General features: G+C 44.3%; 1 protein-coding gene across 1 annotated transcript in view; it reads left to right on the top strand.

The window, feature by feature from the left end:
* Positions 1-20,431, top strand: part of LOC121725936 (myosin-I heavy chain) — a 90,598-nt gene extending 70,167 nt beyond the window's left edge. The window contains exons 7-36 of the mRNA XM_042113135.1: positions 6-196; positions 1,508-1,723; positions 2,104-2,268; positions 2,544-2,786; positions 3,774-3,899; positions 4,170-4,430; positions 5,172-5,302; positions 6,258-6,464; positions 6,707-6,848; positions 7,308-7,540; positions 7,885-8,104; positions 8,289-8,664; positions 9,004-9,205; positions 9,541-9,676; positions 9,831-9,984; positions 10,292-10,446; positions 10,637-10,765; positions 11,022-11,300; positions 11,612-11,847; positions 11,974-12,112; positions 12,500-12,676; positions 13,536-13,683; positions 14,133-14,304; positions 16,132-16,534; positions 16,634-17,210; positions 17,287-17,419; positions 17,734-17,869; positions 18,854-19,084; positions 19,457-19,660; positions 19,873-20,431. Of these exons, the coding sequence (XP_041969069.1) occupies positions 6-196; positions 1,508-1,723; positions 2,104-2,268; positions 2,544-2,786; positions 3,774-3,899; positions 4,170-4,430; positions 5,172-5,302; positions 6,258-6,464; positions 6,707-6,848; positions 7,308-7,540; positions 7,885-8,104; positions 8,289-8,664; positions 9,004-9,205; positions 9,541-9,676; positions 9,831-9,984; positions 10,292-10,446; positions 10,637-10,765; positions 11,022-11,300; positions 11,612-11,847; positions 11,974-12,112; positions 12,500-12,676; positions 13,536-13,683; positions 14,133-14,304; positions 16,132-16,534; positions 16,634-17,210; positions 17,287-17,419; positions 17,734-17,869; positions 18,854-19,084; positions 19,457-19,660; positions 19,873-19,977 (6,227 nt within the window). The 3' untranslated portion in view covers positions 19,978-20,431. The remainder of the gene's footprint in view (positions 1-5; positions 197-1,507; positions 1,724-2,103; positions 2,269-2,543; positions 2,787-3,773; positions 3,900-4,169; positions 4,431-5,171; positions 5,303-6,257; positions 6,465-6,706; positions 6,849-7,307; positions 7,541-7,884; positions 8,105-8,288; positions 8,665-9,003; positions 9,206-9,540; positions 9,677-9,830; positions 9,985-10,291; positions 10,447-10,636; positions 10,766-11,021; positions 11,301-11,611; positions 11,848-11,973; positions 12,113-12,499; positions 12,677-13,535; positions 13,684-14,132; positions 14,305-16,131; positions 16,535-16,633; positions 17,211-17,286; positions 17,420-17,733; positions 17,870-18,853; positions 19,085-19,456; positions 19,661-19,872) is intronic.

Below are 20,431 nucleotides of genomic sequence, written 5' to 3'. Positions count from 1 at the left end.
CACAGGTAACGCGAAGACGGTCCGCAACGACAACTCGTCCCGTTTCGGCAAGTTCGTGGAGGTGCGACTCGACCACCGCGGCGGCATCCGCGGCGCCGTGCTGCGCGACTTCCTGCTGGAGCGAGCCCGCATCACCGGCCCTGCACCACGAGAGACTAATTATCACGTGTTCTACCACCTGGTAGAAGGCGCCAAGGTAGGTCCCAACTCCTATACTGTTTTAGCAATGAGAGTGGAAAAGGAAGATCTTCCGACCAAGTGAGATAGCATGCTCGGATAAGCCCACAAACGTCATTTCAGACGTTGTATAATGTATATAACTTGCCGTTTTCCAAAACTTCGATAGCGCCATGCAGGATTATTAGGCAAATTGTGGGTACCGCTACCGCCACATACTACTTTACGGTCGTCAAGCAGAAAAGATTAATTTATATATTTGAGAGAAATATCGTGATGTTTTTATACGTTTTTTACGTGTTTCATGATGCGTCACAGACTTACAGACTACCGTTCCTATAATTATGATCTTATTAAAAGTAACTTTAGATACCTTAGGGTGGGTTGCACCAGAGGCGTAGTTATAGTTAAGGTTAAGGTTATAGTTAAATATGGCATCCATTATGGACTTTTACCAGGGGGGTGTCACTCTGCCGTTCCGCCGCCGAGCTACAAGTTCATACGAGACTCCCCGACGTCGGGGCGATTCAATGGTTGCCGCGAACTGACTCGTGGCGCACGCGCGCGCCTCTTACGCAGTGTCATATTTTAATTGGCAAAACTTATCAAAAAAAATACTGCATTGCAGCCGATTGTTGGGACAATGAAAAAAAGGCAAATTTATATTACTGTCATGGTACCTAAATCTATGACAATAATAATATTATTAAATATAAGTACACACAAATGTTTTATACTTAATTATAATAAATATGCTTATTTAAAATAGGTGGTAGGTGGTAGCTGCATATACTTACATTATACATAATAATATAATCCATACCTAATTACCTACATCAAAAGAAAATCAGGTGTCGTGTCTGTGTAAATTGATTTATATGTTCGGTATTCATTTACCTCAGTTTCCGTATGTATACCTTGCGTGGTATTTATACTTATTTGATTTTGACAACCCTATTTTCGGAATATAGTCAACAACACACACAAGGTGTGAAATAAAGTCGACCTTCGCGCGGCGCCAGAGAGCTCAATGTCGGCTGCTCGCGTGCGGTCCGTTGTTAATAATACTTATGTAGGCAAATAAATCGGCGGCATTTGTGAACATCAAAGCAGTGAGACTTCTGTACTTGTACTATTATCTATTCTGTGCTTTTATTAAGGATTTGACAGTTCATTTGACATTTTGTTATGGTTAAAGTTAAAGTTATAGTTAAATAAGTTGGTGCAACCCACCCTTAGAATAATATCAATTACTTATGTTGCGTTACAATCGTTAGTGTAATTTAAAGTTATGAAGTACAAGTTATAACGCCATTTTACTTTATTCCAGCACAACGCGGAGCTCCGCAACACTTTACGGCTACGCGACGGCGTGCAGTTCACGTATCTGCGGCCGGAGGATGCGCAGGCGCAGGCGCGGCGCGAGGCCGGCCAGCTGGAGGCGCTGCAGTTAGCGCTGACAGTGCTGCAGGTGCCGCCGCACATGTGCGAGGGCCTGTTCAAGGTGCTGGCCGCCATACTGTGGCTGGGGAATATACAGTTCCAGGTGAGTGGAGTGGCTGTGTCTATTATTGTTTGAATACGCAGTATAATGATGTGAAAATGACGACACTTGTTTCCGTGCCGCAGATTTCGTCTGAAATAGTTTACTTGTATTCTCAAAAAGTTTAAATGTCAGAATGCTTTACTTTGTAATTGTTTATTTTTTAATCCAAACAGTTTGTTTTAAATACCAAATTTCCGTGGTTTTAAATACCAAAAACAATAACTACTAAAAACTTATGTTACAAATAAGGTGATAATGATTTGTCTTTGTCTTTCGAACAACTTTTCGAATGTATCAAACAATGAAAAAACATTTTATAGCGTATCCATTGTATACAGTATTAGTAATATTGCTAAATATTTATTTATATATTTGTCTAGGATGTGGACGGCGAGCGGACGACGCTGGCGGCGGAGGACAGCGAGGCGGTGGAGGCGGTGGCGAACCTGCTCGGCCTGGCCCCGCCCACCGCGCGCCGCGTGCTGCTCGAGCGGCAGATCAACGTGCGCGGCAACGTCACCGATATACCGCTGCGGTTGCACGAGGTGCGTGTCGGCTGAGTGATACTAAGAAAATTCAGCCCGAAAGATTAAATGAAGCTAGTACAGCAACTTTTCTAAATGTAATTAATTATAAAAAAGAAAAAAGGCAGCTATCTTTCTGCATACATTAATTTTTAGCAACTTGTTGTATACAACAAAATCGTTAACAGCTGTGAAAGGATAATCCTGTATCCTTATTTTGGCTTTGCACAGTAGTAAGATATTTGTATTCATTAGCTATCACTAACAATAATAAAAACTTGTTGTCTATTCCCCAGGCGCGCGAGAACCGTCACGCGATGGCGCGTGCATTATACGCTCGCACGTTCGCGTGGCTCGTCCGCCACGTCAACAGCTGCTCCGCACCGGGGCGGGGCGCGCGACGCTCGCTCGGCGTCCTCGACATATTCGGCTTCGAGAACTTCGCTAGCAACTCCCTAGAACAGCTGTGCATTAACTACGCCAACGAGAAGCTCCACATGTTCTTCAATAATTATGTCTTCGCGTTGGAGCAGGAGATTGTGAGTATTCATTTAGAAACTTATAGTTATAGGAGAAATTTATGAAAGTTTTTTGAAATAATTGAAAAAATATTTTAGGTAATTTACATTTAGGGAATCCTACTAATATTATAAAGGCGAAAGTTTGTTTGGATGTAGGATGTATGGATGTGTGGATGTATAGATGTTTGTTACTCTTTCACGCAAAAACTACTGAACGGATTTTAATGAAACTTTACAATAATATAGCTTATACATCAGAATAACACATAGGCTACAATTTTAACCGATTTTCAAAATGGGGGAGGTGTTATGTTTGTTTTCTTATATTCAACGATTACTCCGCCGTTTGTTAACCGATTTTCAAAATTTTTCTTTTGGTATATAGCCGCCGATTTGGTATATACAACGCCGAAACTCCCAAACTTGTATCTATAAAGAATCAGGAGTTCTCTCAGCACCTTCCGAACCACGGTATACCAGGTATATCTCGGTGGAAAATCTTACTTGTTGGTAGCATATGCTTAGAATACTTCTCACGAAACCGAAGTCACCACATGTTTCCCTATAAGTTTTGAGGAGTTCCCTCGATTACTTATGGATCCTTTATCAGATCACCACTTTTGTGAATATAATACCAAACTGGGATGATACCCTATATACCAAAAGAAAAATTTTGAAAATGGGATGATACCCTATATACCAAAAGAAAATAAGTGTAAGAATAATCAATGTAAACAAATTGTCAACAATTTAAGGGATGAAATGAAACATGTAAATAATTGTCTCTTCCCTTCGGAGGGGGGAACAAGAGGTCCCCTATAAGGGGCCGCTAAAAAAACCCAAAAAAAAAACCTATTATGGATACTTGCAACATCAGCGGGCAGTTAATTCAAACTTGTAACTTCTCTTGTTACCAATTGCATCCCTGGTCTATAAACGGAAAATATTGCCTTATTATATAATATTCATATTGCTTTATAATAAAACTGTGAATTAATTGTACAGTATCGACAAGAAGGCATCGTGTACAAGCAGATCCAGTTCACGGACAACGCGGCATGTCTCGAGCTGCTGGAGAAGCCGCCGCGGAGTCTGCTCAAGCTGCTCAGCGAACAGTGCCACATGCCCAAAGTAAGGAAAAACTCAAATTTTTTGTCGCCGAAGCACGTTAATACGTTTCCTATCATTTACATGTCATTTACGCAAGAATTTAGTTCCCTCCCGTTTACAAAATCACGTCTGTTTGTGCGCAACTAAAAGAGACTTACTAGTACTAAAACAAATAGGTTAGTGATTGAATTTCTACATACATCACAACCGTATTTATTAAACGTTGTTTATTTTTGTGTTATCTGTTTTAAACAGCAATTTATATTTACAAAGTTACTTGTATCTTTTTAGGGATCAGACGGCGCATACCTCACTAACATTCAGGGCGAGTTCGGCGAGCATCAAAGCTTCGTGAAGGGCTCGCGTCGCAAGTGGGAGGAGGAGTTTGGCGTGCAGCACTACGCGGGTACCGTCACGTACAGCGTGCACGGCTTCGTAGACAAGAACCGCGACACGCAGCAGGACGCCTTCATAGACCACCTCAGCCGCTCCGCTAACCCCTTCGTGAGGGAGCTGGCTGACTACGTGCAAGATCTGGCGCCGCCTGGACACGTGAGTATAATTATTATTATGCTGACAATAGACTATTTTTTTTCTTATTAGTAATTGGAAGACCCTTAAAAAATAGAAACATCGCTGAAAGAATGACTTATAGCTTTAAAATTCACCAAGATAAATGACAATTCAAACATCTCATAAAATAGACCTGCCCGAAACGCTCCATACAAAGTGCTACGAAATTATGACGTCACTCTTTCGTAGTTTGTACACATCGGGAGAGAACTTTGTTCGATAGGTATATTAAATATTGTTTTTATGAAAGTGGTTTCATAACAAAACTGCTTTTAATTACATAAGTTATCAAATGGTATACAAATATTAAGAAATTTATTTGAAAAAAAAAATCAACTTGAATATCGAACTTTGAAGGCGCACAACAAAAAAAATACAAATGCTATCGAGCTGAAATTTTGCGAACACTTATTTTTTACCGTGATTTCTTTATTTTACTAACAAAATTACTCTAATCCTTGACCTTGTCATCATCCCTATTGTAATAGAAATGCAGCGAGATACGTTCCTAGACCACCTCAGTTGATCGTCTAATCTATTTTTAAGGAGGCTGTTTTTAATCCAAATCCTGCACGCAATCAGCCAATGATTGGGCGCACGTTCTTAAGACGGTTTGTCTTTTGCTGAATGGTGGTCAACTGGTCATTCAATTTATGTGGATATCAGAAGTAAATAAGCCGAGTATAAATTATTCATAATATTATGTCTCTTCTTTCGTAGGACATGTCATTATCTAGTCCTGGTACGAGCACGACGCAGCGCGGTACGTCCAAGGGCCGCCCTACCGTCGTCGACACCTTCCGCGCACAACTGCAGTCGCTTGTCGATATGCTGCAAGCTACTGATGTGTGGTGGGTTTTTCAACCATTTATATTCAACCTTTAAATAAAGTCAACCTTTTGTGCCAATGACACCAAAATTGGAATGTACAAGTTTAATACGACATGTTGGCTGCAATGTGTCATTTTCACTTTATTCGTATAATACTTCATCTGGTAGATAATGCGACCAAATTAAAATATCACTGATCGCATGCATTTGTGACACTACAATAGTTCTTTTTAATTTACCAGGTTAATAATTATGATCTGTCAAAGCTGAAAACATGAATCATGATACAAACTTTTATTTACTTATTTCGGTTTGGTAATTTTGATACAAGTCAATGTATTTGCAATGTCAAGGAAAATCCGAGGCCTGAATTTTTGACAAAATGAAAATAAATAATTATGCATAACATGAAAAATAATAAATAATATGTAATGATGTGGCGAAACATGTCGGAAACACTCAAAAGTCAAAACAGATTTTTTATTGATATTGGACACATATTGGATATTGTCTTTGAAAGTTGTTGTTTTGACTATTATAACGGCCTGTTATAATATATTTAACGGACCTCCCCAGTAGGAATTAAAATTTAACACCGTGTTAGGCGATTTGACATGACATTAGCGTATGGTGGAACGCTCGATAGCTCTAACAGGCCGTTAACTGATTTAACAAGCCATTATTTTTTTAACATTGCTTGATGAAACTGGGTCTAAGCCGAAAATACGCGGCTGATGTTAGGCATGATTTCGCTTGCAATGTGTTTGCAAATTACTCATGACACACCATGCCGAAATAACGTCGCATTATATTGTACGCGTAGCGCATTGCAGGCGTAATCATGCCGAACTCCGACCATGTTTTTACGGCCTAGTGTGTTTAGACACTAACATTTGTACGAAAATTATTCCGATAATACAGTCCCTCTCATTCTTTATTTTTAGTACAGTAATCAAAGTAGAGATATATTTTTAGGTACGTACGCTGCATTAAACCCAACGAGCACAAAGTAGCCGGTCAGTACAGCGAGCAGCTGGTACTGGAACAGCTCCGGTACCTCGGCATGGACGAGATCGTGCGTATACGCCGCGACGGATACCCGGTGCACCTGCCCGCGCCGCTCTATTGCGCGCGCTACCGCTGCCTGCTGCCGCACCCGCGCCCCGCCCAGCCTGATGTCACGTGAGTAGAGATTTTTTTTAATTAGTACTTATACAGTTATGTAAGATTTTGAAAAATCAATCAGAGCTTTGCACATGCGGTTATCAGGCCTCTATATCGTCTCATCGACTTAGACATAAATCATAATCCTTAGAAATTTTGAACACATAATTTACCATTTACATATTATTTTTAAGTATAAAAACGTCTTCTTAAGATTTTGTGATAATGCAAATGATCCTAATAAACTTATTTTGTTTCAGAGCAATCATGGAGCTAGTAAATGCACCAAAGAACGACTGGCAAATAGGAAAGACGAAAATATTCATGAGGAGTTCCGTTCATGGCCCTCTCGAAGCCAAAAGAACTGCGCTACTACAAAATTCTGCGTTGCGTATACAAAGAGTAAGTAAACTTTAAAATTTATTGTAAACGTTAATTTATTATATGTACAAAATTATGGCTACTACGAGTATGTATTACGACCTCTGTGGCTCAGTGGTGAGCGCGTCGGTAGCTCAAGCCGGGGGTCGCGGGTTCGAATCCCGCCGACGGAACAAAAAGTTTTCAATGTTCCCGGGTCTGGATGTGTATTAAATATATGTATGATATAATAAAAATCTTAAATATATGTATAGTATAAAAGTATTAAATATATTTCCGTTGTCTGGTACCTGTAACACAAGTCCTTTAGGTACTTAGCACGGGGCCAGACTGACGTGGTGTGAAGCGTCCATAATAGATATAGATATATAGATATATGTATGCTTTTCTCACTTTGTTTGTTATCTCCATTTAAACCTGGGTAATGTATAGTTTTAATTGATCCTCTTTCACTATATTGCGTACTTTTTTGCTCATCAGTGGTATAAGGGCAGCGTGCAGCGTCGCTCGTACGTGCGGTGCCGCTCCGCAGCGGTGGTACTCCAAGCGGCGTGGCGCGGCTGGTGCGAGCGCACCGCCTTCCTGCGTCTGCGTCGCGCCGCGCTCACGCTACAACGCCATCTGCGCGGTGCGTTCGCACGTGAAGTCGCGACCGCGTTGCGCGAGATGCGACGCGTGAATGACGAGATGAAGTTGCGAGAAGAAAGGAACAGGTAATGATAGGTTATTGCTGTAGAAAACTTGGCAACTAGCCAAAAACTAACGCTGTATAAAAACTAGTTATACATGCTCACTTTCTGCACACAAGTATACGAAAATGCATCTCAGATTTTGGACGAAAATGTGCTTTATAAACATTTTTGTGTTGGCTACATTTTAATGCTGTGTACTCTGAGCTATCAGCTATGTTTATTAAATAAGTATTTCAGTTTTAGTAAACACCTATCTATTGTATTAGTTTGTCCTGTGATGATAAATGTGTACAAATTAAATAAATAACGCCAGTTTTAGGTGGTTTTAAGTATACTTCAATTAAATGTAACTACTTATCAAACAGTATGGCGGAGAAGGCGGAGGCGGAGCGTGCGCACCTCGAAAGCGTGGCGGAGCGCGTGCGCGTGGCGGGCGGGCGCGACTCGCTCGGCCTCGACAACCTGTTCGACTTCCTCGCCGACGTGCCGGAACGCGGCGCGCCGGACGGACAGCCCGCACGTGCGCCGACGTTGGCGGAAATTGACGCGTCCATGGAGCGGTTAGCTACGGATTTGCACCAGGAGGTGAGATTGCAGACTAAGGCAGTTTGTCCACTGCCGCCGTCACAGGGACGTCACTGACAAAAATTCAGATAATATGTTGTATGACGTAGGCTATAGGTTTCATTTTCTAACGACCCATGCCGCCGCTGCTTTGTAGTGGCGTAGAGCGTACGTACGTTAAATTTATTTTATACTTTGTTTGCAGCTTGAACACGTATTAGCCGAAGAGATGAACGACATCGGTAAACACACCGAGGACCAGCGGAAACCGGACGGTGCTCCATCCGAGGCGATCCCTCCGTCCCCTCCCTCGTCACTCCCGCTCAAATCGATCCTGCACCCCGCTACCCCAGTCGGCAGCAACAGTATGACGTCATCGATCATGAACGGTTCCCTGTCAAATGGTTTATCGCCAAAGGAGCCCTCGACAAACGGAGACTCTATGTCGTCGTCGTTGATACTCCCCCCTCCCCCGCTGGTTGAAGATATGGGGGAGGAGTCCCCCATGTTCCCCTCCCCGCCCGCCTGTACGCTGCCCGAGCCGGCTGGGCCACCGCCGCCGCCGCCGCCTGTTGCAAAAGGTAAGCCTAAAGGAAGCAAGAAAAATTCACAGCGGATATTTGATTTTCAGTTGTTCTTTTCTGTTCAATGACTTTACCACGTCGAAAGAAGAAAGCGTCTGTAAATAAGAAATGTCCGTTGTGTTATATTTTCATGGGTAGAACGCTATGAATCGGTTTAGTTTCGAATAACACACGTTTTGCGTAGTATACGTTTTATACTAGAGTTGAATCATCAGTCATCACTGTTACTAATACTTCATTGCCTTCATTACATATGCTATTACAACGTATACGTACTAAACTTACATGTTATATGCAATGCTATCTCACATATTAACAAACACACTCATAAAACAGAAGCAACGCCGCCTGAGTTGACAAACGGCGTGATACCGAACGGCAAGATAACCAAGCCAGTCATCAGCGGCAAGGAGCCGATATACGAATCTGTCATTCCGCGGCCGAACGGCGACGTGCCGGTGACGTCACCGCCCGCGCCGCCCGCCGCTCCCGCCCCGCCCCCCGCACCGCCGGTGCCTATTATCACAAATAGTAATGGGTATGTAAATAATGATTATATTTTATTATTAACACTTTATGCGCTTTTTTGTATAATGTTTATATATCATCATAGAGAAAATATATAATGTATGCCTAGTGATCTAGTCTCTGGTATAATGTATAATGTTTATGGATTTTAAACATCATTGTTATATAAAATTATAAAAGTAAGCTACATTCAATGCATAAAAAGAAGGCTAAGAATGGCACTGAGACCCGCAGCCCGATTAGTCTTAAAGTTGCGTAACATCTAAGTTTGCACGAATCTTGTTGAATGTAGCAAACAGAACTAGCTATGCATACGAAAGTTATAATGTGAAAAATTTCTATAAGATTCCATGCGAAAGAAATTGAACCGGAACCGGAAGCACCGCTGCCGCCATTACCGAGCGCGATGACGTCACCAGAAGTGATCTCCCCACCGCCTTCCGACTCGTGTATGAGCCCGCCGCTAACGCTCAACGGGGATGTAAGTACCATCCTACGCCATTTAGTCGGGTTATATTATAATATAATCGGCAAAACATGCAACATTTCAAATGACATGAGTTTCAGCCTGACCGAGAATATCATCTCGCTATCCCGACAGAAACATTACAACAAGCTGATATTTCTTGTCGTAGAACTCTGAACGCAGCGCGCGTCGTAAAGAGCGCGTGGAGCGGCGACTCAACCAAATGGAACAGCCAGCCGCGCCCGAGCAGCCACCGGATACCACAAACGACATCAAAGAGTTCGCCAAGATGTACTTCAATGATCACCCGCGATCGCCTGAGGGTAAGTGCTGAAAGTACCGACTTCCGAGCAGTTGAAACACGAATAAAATTGTTGAAAAAAGTCAATAAATTAGGCATCTTGGATGTAAATAGACTACAAAATTCATCACTGATCTTTCTTCCGCCATAGTTGCGTATGCTTCTAAATTAAATTTTGCAGAGAATTACCTACAACTATGGAGAAAACTTTGTTCTTTTGTGACAGGTATAAAACATCTAAAATTGGTTTTATTTAAACGGTAGCTCAACCAAATATTCGCGATCGACGCTACCTTATTTCTTATTGTTCTAATAAAATCTATTTCCAGGTACCATAATGGCGACGCTCACGCGTAAGAGTAAGTCTATGGAGTTGCTGACGAAGGAGGAAATGATAACTTACCACAAGGGCAACAACATCCCGACGTCACACATACAACTACACGACCCGGATTGTGTCACTGCTGCCGTCAATATTTTCAGAGTAAGTGTTTTTTCAGAGTTTTAACCTAATGTACTATGTGTCCCACTTACATAGTTTTATTCCCTTAATGGAGCCGTTTTAGACCGGCAAGATTGAATCACTCAACACTCAAAATATAATGTCTATCTATAAGAACCCGCAGAAAATGTAAACAAAATAAGTTTAACTCATAATGTGAATACAATTTTAGGACCTATGCCGCTACATGCGAGGCGAGCTAACAGCTGACAAGGAGACACAAGTTATACAGTCGATTATAGGCAAGGGCCTGGAAAGGGAGGAACTGAGAGACGAAATACTGGTGCAGTGCGTCAGACAGGTGAGTTGTGATGATGAACTAGCTTTACAGTAGTAATAATTAATAAAGTCTCAGAGCGTTTGACGCAGCACAACACTGTCAACTTACTACTACAGCTATGCAATACAAAACATACACCGTTTGCGTTTAGTATTTATCAAAATCACCTCTACTGAGGATAGAAAAGAAGGAAATTGATATTACAGTATAGTCGTTGACATAAGCGCTATCACTAGTTTAATTTTTGAGACTTTCAAATGTACTAATTCCTGTTTAGGTAACGGAGTGCCCCGTGGAAGAGTGGGCGGAGCGAGTGTGGCTGATCCTGTGCCTGTGCGCGGTGGCGTGGCAGCCGAGCCGCGGCCTCGCCCGCTACTACTGCGCGTGGCTACGTGCCCGCGCCGTGCTACCCTCCCCCCGCACGACGCTCGCGCCCCCCTCCCCGCGCTCGCCCGAAGCCACCAGCGCCCGCGCCGCACACTGCGCGCAGTGGTGCCTGGATAACTGTAGGGGGGCGGCGCCGCGACAACTACCGCCCAGCACGGTGGAAATTGCTGTGAGTGTATTTTATAATGTTGTTGAAATTAGCTGACATACTCGTAATTATGTTGAAACGTTGACTCTAATCAATAGGCGTAAACACAAATAATTACACGTTTGAAGACTTTTAGGAGGCTTAACGTAAGCCGCAGATTTAAACTGCAGTGCAGTACCGCAGGGCGATTACGTATCTTGCAACAGCTATATTATAGAGCTGCAAGCTAGGGTTTGACAGCAGCTGTTGTGCGATCTCTGTTGTCAATCGCCTGTTGTTGTCAGAAGATACGTAATACCGGTTTATCTTTGACCAGAAACCTTTGTCTATAGGCCATGCGTCGTCTCGGCACCATAGTATGCCGGTTCTTCTTCTTGGACGGTCGGACGAAGGCCATCGACGTGCACCCTGCGGATACCGCGGCGGCGGCTGCGGCGCGACTCGCGGATAAACTGGGACTCGGTGCGGGCGCGCGAGCGGGCTGGGCCGTGTACCAGCAGCGCGGCGCCGCGGACGAGCACGTGCGAGCGACGCACTACCTGTATGACGTGATTGCGGCTTGGGAGATGTATGTATCTCTGTACACAGATTTTTAGAGCCAATTAGTGGTCAAAACCTGCATTTTTGAGCCAAGTAGATATCGCTTTTTTTCCTTATTGGAAACTCTTTAGTAACATCGTTTTCTTTGTCATAGGCAGCAAGGTCCAGGCGGTGGCTCCGCGGACAACAGGTTCGTGTTCAAGCGGCGCCTGTTCCGCGGCGGACGCGAGTTGCCGCACGATCCTGTTGAAGTGGCACTGCTGTACGCACAGGCCGTGCATAGTGTTGTAAAGGTAAATTCATATTTGATATGAAGTTTACAGATACAAGTTTATCAGGAACCCGACTTGAATTAGCCAGCAAATTCATCACTATACGACACCTTTTTGTTTGCCGCTCGTATGTTTCCAAAACCGAGTCGGACGAGTATCGTAAATAGCCTTGCCGTACAATCAAAACATGTTTTTTCATTTGTTCTTTTTATATTTTTTTGTTAAAATACAGATCCCAATCCTGAATTGCGTTATTAAAGTTTCAGAGGTCGACGTGTCAATTACCTTATCTGAAATTACTACTAGGCTTCAGCCTGATAGAGCATTGCACCCCGCTCTTCTCCCTATTCTAGCCCCACGGAACATCTTTCTGTTGGGGCTCATATTTATTCCTGTATTGATACGCAGCTGGACGAGTTTCCGGTATCGGAGAAGGTGGCTCTGCAGCTGGCGGGTCTGCAGGCGCAGGTGGCGCTGGGCGAGCCCCCGCCGACTCCGCCCCCGCCTCACACGCGGGCCTACTACGCCCAGCCCGAACAGTTCCTGCCGCCAAGGATAGCTAAGACGCGATCGTCGCATCAGTGGGTAAGTTATCCCGCCACACATTCTCACCACCTGCATCTGCATAGCTAGCACGCCGTTGCCCAGTCGATTCTTCGGAAGAATGTAATGGCAGTTTCTTTCCCATGTCTACATATCTTTTTCCTGAGCATGGCGCCACCCGTCGACTTGAGTGAGTTTCAAAAAAAAGAATCAAGAAACTAAATGTCAAAAAAAAATCTTGTCTTTGTCCACTACAAAGACAAGATTTTTTTTTGACATTTAGTTTCTTGATTCATTTTTTTATTATGGCACTTCGGCTATAAATAATCAAGAAACGAAATGTCAAAAGCGGTTCGTCATGCTTGACTTATAGATTTTCAAAAGCGGAAGATATCGAGATACGAAAGAAACCTTTTCTCCAATGTTTTTCCGGTAAAACTGTCAAAATTTAGTTTCTTTCGTTTGTCTGAAGAAGAAGAAGCTACTTAATAGACATTTTAAAATATTGATGATTAATAAAGACCTTTATTTACCAGAATACTATGCCAAATGACAATGAGACAATGACAACAAAACTGATTCAATAGCTTTTTTGCGGGACTGGGGCCAACTGCGTGCACAATGCAAGGAATTTATTTTTTATTAGCGAGCTATCTCGAACTGCAACTTACCAGTTGCTACTAACGCCTTCATGTAACCTCAGCTTATTTTGTCAGATAAATGTAGAATTGCGGTAGGGTTAGAGTGAGAAAAACCAGAGGCCCAATCCCCTTCCCTACCCTTAGATGACTTGGGGGAGGCCTCTACCCAGCGGTAGGATAGTGTAGGGCAGGCTCATAAAATGTAGAATTACGTGCAACAATTATTATGCTTTTTACTAATTACGTTTGTATATTCGCAGGCCACGATCCTAGCTCAGGCGCACCGGCAGTACGGCGCGGGGCGGGCGGAGCTCACCGCGAAGGCGCTGTATCTGTCGTGCGTGATGCAGTACCCGCTGTACGGGGTTACGCTCTTCCCTGTTACGTATAAGGGTTACTGGGCTCACGGTGAGTGAAATTATTTAGTTGTGTAGGCTATGTGAGTAATATTGTCGTATGTGGTAATAAAGCGAAAAAATGGCTATAGGAGTATGCGGTATGCCACAAGAGCCATTTTTTCGCAAACATCAAAAATGAATTATGGCTAAAAAGACGTTGCTATTTTTGTGCCTAGTAAAGAGGACGCAACGATTTATATACCACACTAATTAATTTATGCTCAGAACCACTGTTGTTTGCAACCAGAAGGTAAAGTAGCCGAAACATCATTATCAACTAAAACGAAATAAAAGCGCGCGGGAACCGTACATTTATCGGGATAAAAGTATCGTATGTCCTTTCCCGGGACTCAGAGTATCTACACACCAAATTTCAACAAAATCGGAACACTTTCAAATTTATAATATTAGTATGGATATTTTACTATGGGCGCTTGAAAAAAATATATTTGCGGTCAGGTCCGAACGTGCTGCTGGGCGTGGGCTCGGAAGGCGTCGTGCTGGTGCGGCCGGCAGACAAGGTGGTGCTGGCGGAGTACCCGTACGCCAACATTGCCGCCGTGCTGCTCGACCCCGTCGACAACGGCCTCACGCTCAGCCTTACTCATCACGGCCAGCACGATGGCCTGAGGTCAGTTGTTATGTCAAAAAACATTGTCACAGTCATTTCGTGAGTGATTTTTTTTTTGGCAAAAGGTTTTTTTTTATTTTTATGAAATAAAGGGGCAAACGAGCAAACGGGTCACCTGATGGAAAGCAACTTCCGTCGCCCATGGACACTCGCAGCATCAGAAGAGCTGCAGGTGCGTTGCCGCGTTGTTGCAGAAATGACATTTATGAAATCGGTGTTGCTACCAACTAAAAATCGGGAGATTGCTACCTAAATAAATCAAATTAAAACACGTGTTAAAGTTATTAATCATTAGCCTCCTTCTTGCAGCTTAGTCAATAGGCGTAGTTTGCATCTTTAATATTACTGTTTGCCTGTAACCACCCAGCAAACTCCGGGCGTGTTTCCCACTCTTTTTTATATTTTTGTAGTAAGTAGGTACATGGGCGTACCGAGGGGAGGGGCAGCTGCCCCCTCCTGGATCATGTTGACTTTCCTACTAAGTATATTATCTAGTACTTTTATCTATAAAAATTAAAAATTAAGAACGTATTGCAAACGAATTTTTGCCATTTGTTTGCAATACAATATTTTTACAACTAAAAATTATTAATTTTTTATTGTTTATAAACATCTAGCTTATGAAAAATCTGATTTGCCCCACCCCCCCGGGCCCAGAACCTGGGTAATTTGCCCCCCCCTGGCCCAGAACCTGGGTACGCCCATGAGTAGGTATATCTTTTTCTTTTTGTTTCGAACGTACCACTACTAGTGGTTGGCAAATCACTGTCTGGGTCTGAACTAGACATTTGATTTGCGTTAATACAATATGGGAAGTTGCGTATCGGACGAATGTTTATTAATGAAAAATTGAACAATGAAAATTGAAAATTTGAAACCTGTCGCATTCATATCGACGTATTTAATAAATATATATTCCCCTACAATAATCTTCAACTTTAGTGAGTATGAATTACAGCCTAAATTTGCTTGTTTATTGAAAGGCCAATCTAATGCCTTGCCCCTTGGGGAATAACCCTAACTTGGGGAGTAAAATAATAATAATAAAAATGTTAAATTTGGTGTTACAAACTACAAAATGAGTATAAATTAAGTTATAATGTTTTAAAATTGAGTAAATCGGGGGATTATACCCTAAAATCGTTTTATCGGTATTTGTTTGCCAAAATCGGGAGATCTACCGATAAATCGGTAACTTTTACAACACTGCGCTGCCGGCCTTTTAAGAGGGAATCGGGTAATAGGGGAGGGTAGGGATGGGACGGGAAGGGAATAGGGGAGGGTAGGGAAGGGAAAAGGGTAGGGGATTGGGCCTCCGGTAAACTCACTCACTCGGCGAAATACAGCGCAAGCGCTGTTTCACGCCGGTTTTCTGTGAGAACGTGGTATTTCTCCGGTCGAGCCGGCCCATTCGTGCCGAAGCATGGCTCTCCCACGTATAAAACTAACTAGACACTTAAAAATAGAACAGTGAATCAACTGACTGTAGTTGGTTCGAGATAAGAACAAGCTGCAAGTTTTCCTATTATAGCCGATTTATACGGAGTAAGTAACTGACGCCAGTGCTTAGACAGTGCTGACGCCAAAAAACTGTCGCCTACCTTTTACTGTTTACACGCGGTTAGTAGTCGAGAATATGAAAAATATGCGCTGTTCGACAGTACTGAACTGTCTCGAAAATCATTTACACGATGGCAGTGTGCGGTCAGCGCTGTCTTGCCTGTGCACTGACGCCAGTTACTTACTCCGTATAAATCGGCCGTTATGCAGATTATAAACATGTATGTATCCAGGTGGACAATATTGCTTACGATGTATTCTCTATAGATGCATAGTGCTGGAGTGCGCGGCCAAGAGCGAGGCGGCGTGGCTGATGGCTGCGTACAGCCCGAGCCTGGGCAGCGGGCTGAGCGAGGAGGGCGGGCGACGTGCGCCGGCGCCCGAACGGGCCCGCCTCGCGTCCGCGTTGCGAGCAGCACGCCGCGCGCTAGTCGACAGCGCGCTGTTACGTCGCCCAACCGACGCCTCCGCCTCGGGCTTCCTTCGCAACACGCTGCGCCGCCTCAGCAAGCACCGTCTCGACCGAGTGCGCCTCGACGTCGCCGCCGACCCCCAGGCCGAGACCTACAAGGGCTTCCCCGCCTCCTACTGGTGCTGGGCGCGCTCCATCCCGCACAGCCTCACGCGCCTCAACGAGGCCGAGGAGGTCGCTGCCATGCAAATATTCAAGGTAATTCAATTAATTTATTTCCACTCCAGGACAATTATTGCATGATAAATCATTTAAAAATATTGATATGGGTATTTACACGGTTTTTAATTTTTGTAGGACATAATGAGTCACGCGGGGCTGACCGGCAACGAGGGCAGCACGAGCAACCTCGCCAACAACAACAGCTCCGGCAGCGCCGAGGGCGAGGGCGAGGACCGCGTGGCGCTGGCGCAGGCGCTGCTGCAGCGCTGCCTGCAGAAGGACACGCTGCTGTGCGAGCTGTACGCGCAACTCATCAAACAGACCACGGAGCACCCAGAGCCGGGGTCGGCGGTCGCGGGGCGGCACTGGGCACTGCTGTGCGCGGCCGTCGGCGCCGCGCTGCCGCCCGCCAAGCCGCTGCGGCGGCTGCTGGTGGCGCACCTGCGGTACCGCGGCGCAGCGCAGGGCGGCGAGGCGGGCAAGTTCGCGCGGCGCGCCGAGGCCGTGGCGCTGGCGACGGCGGGCGTGGGCCGGCGGCTGGCGGCGCCGTCGCGCGAGGAGCTGCTGTGCGCCGCCGCCCGCCGCCCACTGCACGCGCGCGTGCTGCTGCTGGACGGCAAGCAGCACGGCCTGGTGTTTGGGCCCGCCGCCACCGCCGATCATCTGATCGCCATGCTCAGGGACAAGATCGGACTCACTGACTCTGCCACTGGTATTAATTTACTTTCAAAAATATTTGTCTATTTTTAATATATAGATATTTCAACTGATCTTTATATTTTGTACAGGTTACGCGTTATACGAGGTGTGCGCTAACTCGAGCCCGGCGGGTGCGGGCGAGCGCGCTCTGGCGGGCGCGGAGCGGGTGTGCGACGTGCTGGCCCGCTGGGAGAAGGCGGGCGCCACCGCCGCAGCTTGCAGGTATACTTTGACAAGGCTTTAAGCACCTACGTTCTACCCCCTTACTAATACAAAATATATGAACAAAGCTTAAAAGTTGCTTCTCGTCTTTGCCTAGTATATTGGAAACATCACATGACTGACAAAGTGATATTGAATAGTAATTATCTGCGTAAATAATATTATTAAAGAAGTGTAACTAGTAAGGAAGTGGTAGTAAAGAAGATAACTGCGCCACTTTGAAACCTTCTTGTGTTAATAATTTACCAAGTTCGCATATTTCGTGTCGTTAGACGTTATAAATGTTTAATAAGTGAGTTTTTACGTATATTTAGGTTGGTGTTCAAGAAGCGTCTGTTCCTGGGCGAGCGGCCGCTGCAGACGTCGTGCGCGGCGGAGATGGAGCTGCTGTACTACCAGGTGCTGCACGCGGTGCGACACGACCGCCTGCCCATTGAGACTGATGAGGCTGTGAGTATCACGTTCGTACCATCGAGGAAATTGATTCATAGGCAGTTGACAGACCAACGGCATTTGGTCGGATCATGACAATTCAATGTTAATTGTGATCTGTCAGCTGGGTTTGATGTAACGCGACCAAACTACGTAGGTCCCCCATCTTGTCGACGAGACTGCAAGGGTTATTGTGCTCTGAATCTTTGGTGGACTTTCAGGATTTTAATTTGTTCAACCTTTGGTCATAAATAAATTAAAGTGAGCATTGATTTTCGTTTATAGTGTTAAGAGTTATAAAATGGTATAAGTTTTAAAAATTATTTATTTTGTTATCGTCCATAGGCTGTGTCATCGGCATAACTAAGTAAGCGTTTACGTTAATACGGTTATTTCGTGTTTGATTTTCTGCTAAACGCTACAGAATATTTTCGTTCTATCCTATCTGGCTTTTATTCTTAACGGAATGTAGTATCTATGGCGTGCTTTTACATACTAAGTAGAAATCATACGAGCAAAAGTAGTAATAACTGTCACCTCATCAACTTCAAACTACACACTTTTCATCTTATTTAACTTACTACATTAGCAATGTTGTTCTGCAGTTTGTTGTGTGCGGAAACATACTACATAAGTGTGCTTGGCCATTTTCAAACGGCGCATTTCTAAAACTATTAACATTAAATTTACTATATGGCCCAATAATAATAAATATTAGGACCCGTCTTGGTTATTGCTATCGTTATATAGGAGAAAGCAATGATATCAAATATAATTTCTTGACATGTCATACACATGAAAAACGAGAAGGACATAAATTTAATTCAAATAAAACTTTATGGCTCCCACACAAAACAGCGAATTTGCATCGCATCGCCTCGCAATGTCATTTTATTATGTATTATATCGCAGATATTTGCAATGCGATGCGAATTCGCAGTCATGTGTGGGAGCCCTTAACCTAAGCCGAACAAGTGGGCTTAAATTATTATCTATTACTAGGTGATGCTAGCGGCTCTACACGCACAAGTTGTGTCCGGCGAGTGTAACGGGGAGGAGTGCGCGGCGGCGGCGGGCGCAGTGCTGCCGGCGCGGCTGGCGGCGCTGCCCGCCCCCGCTGTCCGCCTCCACCACCTGGCGTTACGCGGCACGCCCCCCCACGCGGCCATGCAGCGGGCACTCACTCTCGCCAGCTCCTGGCCCCTCACCAGAGCTACTATCTTCGACGTCATGGTGAGTGAGAACGGTGTATTAGCGCTCATAAGTACGTAAATGCATGGACATAGTTTATAATAATTTTAACGAAAAAAAATATAAACTTCAAACAGTATTTCCTTATCATGGGACCACCTTTGAAATGTCTTGTTTCCAACAAAGAAAGGATCATCAAAATCTGTTCATAAATGACGAAATTATCCGCGAACAAACAAAAAATCATATAATATAAGGACGAATTGAGAAACATTCTCCTAGTTTGTTCCTTATGAATATAAGACATACATAAAAAGAAGGAGATACTTAGAACTGTTCATAGGTTCGAATGTAAAAATGTACGAAATACCAAGATTTCCACGTCCGCACTCTATCATACGACTCATATTGCAGCAATCGTTCACATCAAACTGGCCGCGCGCGCTGTGGCTGGCGGTGGACGCGCGCGGGCTGACGCTGCTGCGGCGCGGCTCGCGAGCGGCGCTCGTGTCGCACGACCACGACCAGCTGCTCGCCGTGTCGCCGGCGCCGCGCGCGTTGCTGCTCGTCACGCGCGCAGACGCCAAGCACGCCAAACTCGTGCTGTCTACGGATCAGGTATGAACTACAAAGAGATAATACTATTAAGAGAAAATGTTTGTTCGCATCGAATAGCCCTCGAAATTTATAAACCAATTGTAATAAAATTTGACAGACATATGGACGGGGAAGGAAGTAAGCTCATTTATAAGATTTGTCTTAAAATTTAGCTTATTATGATTGAAGTTCGGATTTTATTTTTACTAACAAGATCTATGTATGATGTTCAGGCGTACCAGATAGCGACGTTGATAAAGGACTACATCGAGGCTGTGCGCGGGCCGGTGTGGCCGGCCGCTCCCACCCCCGGCGCCCCCGCGCCCGCCGCTTCCTGACACCCGCACACCTAGTGCCAGTGCTTCCACGTCTCGCATTAGACGCCGTACGTAGCGCCAGCGGGCATGCACGCACATTGGCGGGCGTGCACGCAGAGTAACACGTACGCACGGACGGCCGACATCACGGATAAATGGCATGCGATTCCACCTGTTACTTTCGTTACTCCTATTTTTATAGGTTGTATTTATACCAAAGTATCGTACTATATAAGAGATAACTTTGCATTTTAGCAGTTTTTTGCTGTTGAGTGTTGGTCAGTCAGATGATATTGATATTGACACTATGTAATCTCATTTATGAACTACATGTATTACGTGTTTGTTCCGATCTTTGAATTAAGATGCTTTTTTAAATTGTAAATTATTATTTCCATGACAAAGATGAGTAATCTACATACTTTATCGATGTGAACAATCTAGGGACGTCGTCTCGTTAGATTATCTCTATTAG

This window comes from Aricia agestis, chromosome 4 (assembly GCF_905147365.1).
Source record: "Aricia agestis chromosome 4, ilAriAges1.1, whole genome shotgun sequence".
In the NCBI taxonomy this organism is placed as follows: domain Eukaryota; kingdom Metazoa; phylum Arthropoda; class Insecta; order Lepidoptera; family Lycaenidae; genus Aricia; species Aricia agestis.
This window is presented reverse-complemented; position numbering and strand designations above follow the sequence as displayed.